At 48.3% G+C, this 8,510-nt stretch overlaps 1 protein-coding gene across 1 annotated transcript; it reads right to left on the reverse strand.

The window, feature by feature from the left end:
- Window positions 1-694: 694 nt before the first annotated feature.
- On the reverse strand, window positions 695-8,267 carry SLC35E1 (solute carrier family 35 member E1). Its single transcript, XM_041417138.1, has 6 exons — window positions 6,401-8,267; window positions 5,568-5,638; window positions 5,111-5,248; window positions 4,384-4,509; window positions 3,656-3,901; window positions 695-2,474 (listed from the first exon to the last, which is right to left on the reverse strand). Exons 1-6 carry the CDS (start codon window positions 7,056-7,058, stop codon window positions 2,247-2,249), a joined length of 1,467 nt encoding a protein of 488 aa, XP_041273072.1. The 5' UTR covers window positions 7,059-8,267; the 3' UTR covers window positions 695-2,246.
- Between the last annotated feature and the right edge of the window lie 243 nt (window positions 8,268-8,510).

Below are 8,510 nucleotides of genomic sequence, written 5' to 3' on the forward strand. Positions count from 1 at the left end.
AATCACCTCCATTTTCCAAAGGGGAAACTGAGGCACAAAGACACAATTCAGCATTTGCAGGCCCCAGTGCCACTGTTTTTTCTGGTACTTTACCCCCTGTGATGTAGAGAAGAATCACCTCCATTTTCCAAAGGGGAAACTGAGGCACAAAGACACAATTCAGCATTTGCAGGAATTCACCAGGTCACAGCCTTTGAGAGCAGCTGGAGAACTTCAGCCCCTCCTGAAAATCTCAGCCTGAGTCTCTCATCCTCAAATCAGTCTCTGCAGAGTCAGCACCTAATCCAAATCCAGAGTCCAAATCTTTGTTACTTGTAAGTGAAAGCATTGAAATGTTGGGAAGTGAGCCCTAGAAATACACATTTGGCATTTTCCCTGCATTCAAAAGAAGTAATTATACAGTCATTAATACTGGAACAGGCAAAAGAAATTTCATCTGAAGGAAAGACTTCCTCATGACCTTGCTCACTCTGGTTAGGGACAGATTTATTTCGATTTTCTACCAAAAGCCCAAGTTCTCAGCTAGCACAAACACACTGAACTCCAGTCAAAGCCAGAAGTTCTGCTCACACACAGCAGCATTTTTAACCCATCTCTCAAGTTTCAGAAGGACCATTTCCTCTTTTGGACTCTCTGGTGGAAGGCTGTTCATGTAACTACCACCCCAGCAGCCAAGAGAATAAAATCAGCTTGATTTTGCACTTAAAAATAAATTCTTTATTATCCAGAAAGGAGCCAAATCATCATCTCACATCATGGAAATGGTCATTTTAAAGCAATAAATAAGAGGAGTGTTCTGTGACACACCCTGGGTTTTGTCACTGGTGTCTGGTTAAAAGCATAAAACTTATGCTATCAAAGTCTCACTGTACAACAGTCTGGGAAGGAAAGAAGGCCCCTAAAATCTTTTACTAAAGCAATGACAGAAAATTCTGATTCAGTGAAACCCAAGTTCCAGGATGGGTTTCACTTCATTCCAAGGAATTTCATTCAAAGGAAGGAAAGCCAAGTTTCATCCCTTCCATGCACAAATGCAGTACCTGACAGACACAATCACCTTGTCTAGAACTGACACTGAATCAGTTCTTAACCATAAATTATCTATTTACTGCTGATTCAAACAGTTTGTCTTTCATTTCCTATTCGAGGGGAGTTGCAGGAACAGCACAGGATACAAAATTTAACTTCTTACAGCATCAGCAGGAAGTCAGGCTAAATCCACACAGCTACTCCAACAGAAGTAATTAAGAAATTTAAAAACCCCAAACAATTAGGGGCTAAAAAAGATTTAAGAAACAATTAATAATGATGATTGTTCAAATCAATGCATTCAAAATATATAACTCATGTAAGAGAGCATAACTTATGCATAAAACTGAGAACAAAACACCTTTCACCTTTCAGTTTCTAAAGCAACAAAACAGTTTTGAAAGAACAGGTGTGAAGCAAGTAAAAAAATAAAATCATATTATTCCAAACACTTTTATTTGTGAAGGAGTTTCCTGCATGGCCAGGGGATAGCAATGTCTGGAGTTACAGGACTACATGATTCAGAAAACAATGATTATTTTAGGTTGGGCTTGGTTGTTCTCTGCCACGAGCAGTGATTTGGAGAACTGTGTTTTTCCTGAAGCAGTTCTGGGAGAGATCAATCCTTCCACTGCCTGCTCCTCCAGAAACACTTCTGCTTTGTCATCCAGGGCTGAAGGCAGAGGCACAAGAGTTGTGAATATCCACAAGCAGTTGCACAGATGCTGGAGATGAACTCGAGTTTACCTGCCTGCAGCTGATCCACCTCAGTCAATCCTGATCAGCACAAGTACCCCTTGCTTTCATTTCTTCCTGAAAGCTTCATTAAAAGGATCATTGAACCGTTATTGGAGAACAAGTTAAAGGTGACATTACCAGCATGGAAAGGAGATACTGGCCAGAATTCAGCTGCCAAGAGAACAACGAGCTGGCAGACTCTGAAAGGAGCAGTGACAGATGTCCCACTGTGCAGTGACACGTGCACCTCACCAGGATCTGCTCTGTGGGTTTGGTTCAGTGTCAGGTCTGCCTGTTCCAGGTCTAAAGCTCTGCCCAGCAGCAGCTGCAGGTCCTGCACCACTCCCCTCCACACGGACCTGCCCCGCTGCCAAACCCGCACAGTTCAGCGGCGTGGTGACATTCATGGATGTACTGGAAGTTTTCTGATAATGCTGGGGACACTTTGATATCACAGTCTGTACCTGTCTGCCAGGATCCTAAATATCAAAACGGTTCAGGTTGTAGGCTGCTGGGTAGCTCTGCCTGCTGTGCTGGAAGTGCTCTGTCAGGAGGTTGCTGCGGCCGTACTGGAAGTCCCCAAAGGCTGCGAGTCCATTCTGGGACTTCTCAGGGGGGTTTCGGTGCCGTTCCAAGTTCACCAGGTCTCCAGTGGTCACTGGGAGCAGCTGCTGCTTCTTTGCCTCTTGGTTTGCGTCGTATTTAGTCTGGGAAAGGAAGAGAATTTGTCACAGAATCATTCAGGCTGGGCAAATATTGCTGGGGGTCTGTGTACACATCACAAACAGGATGGGGCTGCTGGGGAACACTTCTCAAGCTGTTTTATCTTCCAGGATCACTCTCATGACATGGTTATGGCAATGGGAAGATGCCAGCAGCTCACATCCCAGGCAGCAGACAAAGAACTCAATGTTACAACTCACTGTAAAGTTTTTGACCAATCACACAAAGCAAAAGCAAATTGGCAGTAGATCTATCCAAGCACTATAAGCACACATACCTTTGGTTAAAACAATGCTTGCTTATTTCAAATGCGATACCTGCTTGTAAGCCTTAAAACACAATGCACAGAGCTCCATTATTAAGTTTAGAACTTCCTAACATCTCACTAGATCTACTTTTCTGTAGCTTAGGGAGTTATTCTATCCAAGCATTAATACACAGACCATTGTTCTATTTGTCCTTACTTTCTAATTCTCATATAACTTTTTAGGTGACAAATCTTATGGCTACTGCTTAGCTCTAATTGCAGTTCTGCTGTCTCTAAAACCTCCCTTTTGCAGCTTTCCCCAGAACCTCTAATTCTAAAGATTCCCACAGGAAAATCTGAGATCATCAAGACCAAGCTCTGCATCCCCACCTTGTCCCCAGCCCAGAGCACTGAGTGCCACATCCAACCAGGGATGGGCACCCAAACCTCCCTGGGCAGCCCCTGCCACAGCCTGATAACCCTTCAGTGAAGGTGAATTTTCTTAGATATCATCTAAGATATCACCTAGACATATTCCCATACCCAGAAAAAAACAGCCAGTCCTACAGTCACATCACTTTTTTTCTTAGAGTCTTAAAATATCAGTGGCTTCTAATAAAAACCTCACTCCTCTCACACACCAAACAAACAAGCTGGTGTTTTGCTCAAGAGATTCTGAGTTACTTCCCTTTTCAAGAAAAGCTTAAGATCAACATTTAATTTTGAGAGAAGCCCAGCAGCTGGTGTGACCCCAGTCCTTGCCCTGGGCCATGCTCATCCCTCCTCTGCAACGGAGCCTTGTGCCCTCTGTGTTGTCTATTTTTGTTTTTCTCAAGGAGCTCTTGTACAAACAATAATTCCAAGCTGCTGGACTGCTTCAGCTGTGTTTGCTGGTGCATACAGCAAGGCCTGCCTCACCTTGTTGTACAGGAAGACCCCGAGGATGGCTGTCATCATGCCCAGGACGTTGGTGCTGGTGACGGGGTTGCGCAGCATGATCAGGGACACGGTGATCACCATGATCCTCTTGGTGGCATTGGCCACGGAGTAACTCAGGGGGCTGATCAGGTTTAGGATACTGAAGGCAATCACATTCTGGGCAAAATTACAGAATCCACTGATTATAAGCAGCATTAAGGTCCAGGACCAATGAGACATGGAGCTCTGTGGCAAAGCAAACAGCAGGAGAAAAAAATTATCTCAGGTTTCAGGTAACAACACAAACACAGCCTGAGGCACTTCTTTACCTGCCATGGGAGGGAGGAATGTCTGCACTGAGCTCTAAAGAGGCCCCCAAGCTCTTTGCTTTATTAGTTGCAAGTCTTTTTGCAACTCCCAACTCAGAGAAGCCAGAGGACATTCCCCACGCACCCTGGGAGCGTTTGTTCCTGCCTCCAGTTCCCAACTCCTGAAATTTATGCTGCCCATAAACTGCCTCTCCTAACCCTGACAGGAATCCTCACAATAAACACTTTGTCAGCTCATGTGAAACAATTTGCAGGTGTTTCACAACACTTCCTTCCACGCTGACAAGAACTACACTGAAACACTTCAGAGCACTTTTCTGGTTGGGTGCTGCAGTTTGTTTGGTTTTTTTCTCTCTTTTCTTTCATAATAGCAAACAGTTCTCCAAATTCAGCACTTACCAAGTCATTCTCTACCAAGAAGGAAGAAAGATCCACCAGAACCCACGTTGGGATCATGAAGAACACAGCGTGGCACCCCAGGATGTTCAGCAACCGAAGGTGATGAATTCTGGAATCTCTCAACACCTGACAAGAGCCATTATTGAACAGCAGTCAGGAAACAAACTGCTTTAGGGGACAGGTAAGTTAGGAAAATGAGTAAATACCCTTATAGTATTAATTTCCTATTAGGGTGACCAAAGAAAACCTGATGTCTCTTTGAAAAACAATGTTTTTTTTGGGTGATGGCTCTTAGTATCAATAAGATATTAAAATTAAAATTAATAGCTCTACGAAACAGAAACCATTTTGTAACAAGATAGAGCCAAACCACACACTTTAATTTTGTTACTGTGGTTTCAAGGAGTGCCCAGTGTTGACAGTGACTTGTTCAGCACAGAGGAATGATTTGATATAACAAGATACATTAAATGAACTGTTCAATTTAAGCACTATTGAATTGCCATCAGAAAAATCAAATCCATGTTGAAGAGTAAAGAAAGGGCTCAGGATAAACTCAGTGCAACAGCTTCAACAGGTAGGAAGAGCTGCAGGGAATACACAAAATAACAACCATCCCTCTGGGTTCATCTGACAGCAAAGCCAACAAAAAAAACCCCATTTATGTAATTGAAATGACACCCTGTCCTGCTGAAGAGTGACACCAGTGCTGTGAACAGAGCTGTACCTTCTTTGAGAAGATGTTCTGAAGTGAAAAGCAGAGGGTAGCAGCAAGTGCACTGATGAGTCCCCACATGTCAAAGGACAGCTCTGTGACCGTGGCCAGCAGGACACCAGTGATGATGGGGATCAGAGACAGGTACACCTGCAGCAGGGACAGAGGGTAAATGGCATCTGCTAAGAATTTCAACGAGTTTATACATCCTGCTGATGTAGGGATCAAGCCTTTTACTACTGTAGTTCAAGGAAAAGTGACTTCAGTAGACACTGACAACTCCAGTGCATCAGACAGCATCACCCTGGTCATTGTTTAGATGTATTTTATACCCACAATAAAAGGAAAAGTGATTTTAAAATCTGCATGATCTAATTCCAGTCACAAAATCCACCCAAAGCCTGAGCTCTGCTGCCCCCAGCCAGCACAGCAGCACCAAGAGAAGAAACCTCAGCAAACCTGTCCGCACCTTCGTCGTCTGCTTTTCCTTCATGATGATCCGTGACAGCAGCACCACCCAGATCGGCATCGTGGCTTTCACTGGGGACAGCAAGAAAACATCACTGGGGACTGGGACAACTCCAGCAACCACCGTGAGCAGAGGGATGGAGCAGGGGCTCAGCCCAGCCCAGCAGGGGTCCTCCCTCCCTGTCACTGTCCTGGCCACTTGTACCAAGTGGATCTTGGAGCTCTGGGTACCCACAGGGCACACACCAGGGCACTGCCCCTGGATCTGCTGCCAGCACACACTGGGCACAGCTCTGGGAACCTACAGAACACACAGTGGGCACTGGGACAGCACACTGGATACCTGTATGGGCACAGGGTGGGTACGGGGACACTGCACTGGGCACTCACAGTGGGTACTGGGACACTGCACTGGGCACTCACAGTGGGTACCGGGACACTGCACAGGGCACCCACCCTGGGTACTGGGACACTGCACTGGGCACCCACAGCACATACTGGGTACTGGGACACTGCACTGGGCACTCACAGTGGGTACTGGGACACTGCACTGGATATCTGTACGAGCACAGGGGGGTACTGGGACACAGCACTGGGCACCCACCCTGGGTACTGGGACACTGCACTGGGCACCCACCCTGGGTACCGGGACACGGCACAGGGCACCCACCCTGGGTACCGGCGCACTGTCCCAGGTGCCCACAGCAGCACACACCGGGCTGCAGGTCACCCCCCTGAGCAGGAATCCCCGCTGGCCCCCAGGACACCCCCGCGGGCAGCTCCTTCCGAGCTCAGCCGGCGCCGGGGCATCCCCCGGGCAGCCGCAGCCCTCACCTGTGTGCGCGTAGGACACGGGGACCCTCCAGAGCGAGACGTGCGCGGACACGGAGGCGAAGTACTTGCCGAAGGCCAGCGGGAGGATGTAGCGGGGGTAGGCGCGGGGCGGCAGCTGCGCGGGGCCGGCGGGCGGGACGCGCCAGGCGCGGAGCAGCGGCGGCAGGAGCCCGCACAGCCCCAGGATGTGGAACAGCGAGACGGTGACGGGCCGCGGGAAGCCGCCGAGCAGCAGCTTGTTGACCACGTTGCCGCCGGCGCTCAGCCCGTACCAGGCGAGGCACAGCGCCGACACCCGCGCCCCCTCACGCAGCGCCGGCCCGCGCCCGCCCCGCGCCGCCCCCGCCCCGGNNCAGGAGTCACTTCCTCCGCCCCGCCCGCCCCGCTCCGCCCGGCCCCGCGCCCTCGCTGCCGGCCCCGCTCGGCCGTGGAGCCCCGGGGGCTGCCGTGACTCACCCGGCACGGCGCTCGGGGCAGCGGAGCCGCCTCCAGGGAGGCAGCGCCGGGGCAGGGACGGAGCGAAGGTCGCGGGCTCGGAGGCACCGGGACGATCGCTCCCGACCTTTAAAACTAAGGCGAGGAAGGCGTAGCGCCGGCCGGGGTAAAGGATGGGTGAGTACCTGGCAGGCAGGAGGGGGTGATGTAGAGCCCGCTTCATCCATGCACCCTGTCAAGAGACATTCCTGCAGGATTAATTTGCCCATAAAAACGCGCACTTCAGGTGATGGCGACTCCCCAGAGATTTGCTGATGAGCCATTTCGTGTCATCCGTTGACAAGGAAGAAATGGCAGTGTTTTAACTTCAGGTTTTAGGATTAGAAGGAAAATTTTTCCGAGAGAGGTGGGAGAAGGCAGCAGAGAAACTGAGTCATGCACAAATGAGAGTACACAGCAGGTACGCACATGGTAAACTTCATTTGAACTTGTTTACAAAATTGACAAAAAAATATCACCTTGTAAACTTATTCACATTTGTTGGAGCTCACAGAACTGGTTATACTGGCATGCTGAAATAAAGATTGTCAAGCCTCATCTCACCCTGGAGGACACACAAGTGAGTTGACCCTTTACAGCAGCAACAAACTCAGCAAGGAACAAGATTTAAAGCTTGCATTGGGAGGGAATTTCTCCAGCAGTTTTTGTACCACCAGGGAAAGGGCTGGGTCTGATTCCTGACGCTCCCCCAAACAGGGGAGCACCAGCACAGGCAGTTTGGGTGGAATCTGAAAGCTGTGATGAGCTTCGGGTATCGCCTCACCCAGTGCAGTCAAGGGCCATCAATTGCATCAGAAATGGAAGCAGTGGAGAAAAAGATGGAATTTATCAAGTAATACTTTGTCATTTCCTGAATTCAAAGGCCTCCAAAGAGCACAGACCCTGTTCCTAAACGGGACCATTCAGGGAAGGAGGAAGGGCAGAGGGAGATAAGATGCACAGTATTTTTTTACATAAACAAAACTTAAGCATTTCCAAAACGATCAGCAGCTTAACCCTCTACCATCAAATCTGAGCTGCAAGACAGGAGCTTTCCCCAGCTCTAAACCACACTGCTCAACGTCAGCAACTGCAGAAGGACAAAATGGAAGTAAACTGAAAATATACTTGGATGCATTTTTTGGTAACCACTTCTGGTTTCACTCTCAGACCTCAGATTCAGAAATGGAAGCACACAGACATTGTTATTTCTGAGATACCCACACATTTCAGTAACAGTCAGATCATAAATGATGAACAAGAGTCACTTAAAAATAAACCAGACTTCATCAGTTGTATTCCAGGGAATGAACCAACACCATGCAGGCCTGGCCAGGAGCACCTTCCTTTGCAAACCAGGGAAGAGTTTCACTCTACCCTCAAAGGCAGGACAGCTCCTGCCAGGGCTCATCTCCAGCACAGATGAGTTAACATCACTAAACCCAGGAATATTTTTGGTATAGTGTCCCCCCCCCAACCCCCTGAACAGAAGCCCAACAGTGGGGACTGCATCAAACGACACAGTCCCAAATATTAAAGCAATTACAGTTAATAGAAATCCTTCACTTTGCACACCCCAGGCTGCTTCAGAAAGCACTGGAACAAACAGGAATAAAACATTACAAAGTTACCGAGA

The sequence above is a fragment of the Onychostruthus taczanowskii genome, unplaced genomic scaffold (genome assembly GCF_017590055.1).
Source record: "Onychostruthus taczanowskii isolate IOZ18803 unplaced genomic scaffold, ASM1759005v1 scaffold106, whole genome shotgun sequence".
NCBI classification, from domain to species: Eukaryota; Metazoa; Chordata; class Aves; order Passeriformes; family Passeridae; genus Onychostruthus; species Onychostruthus taczanowskii.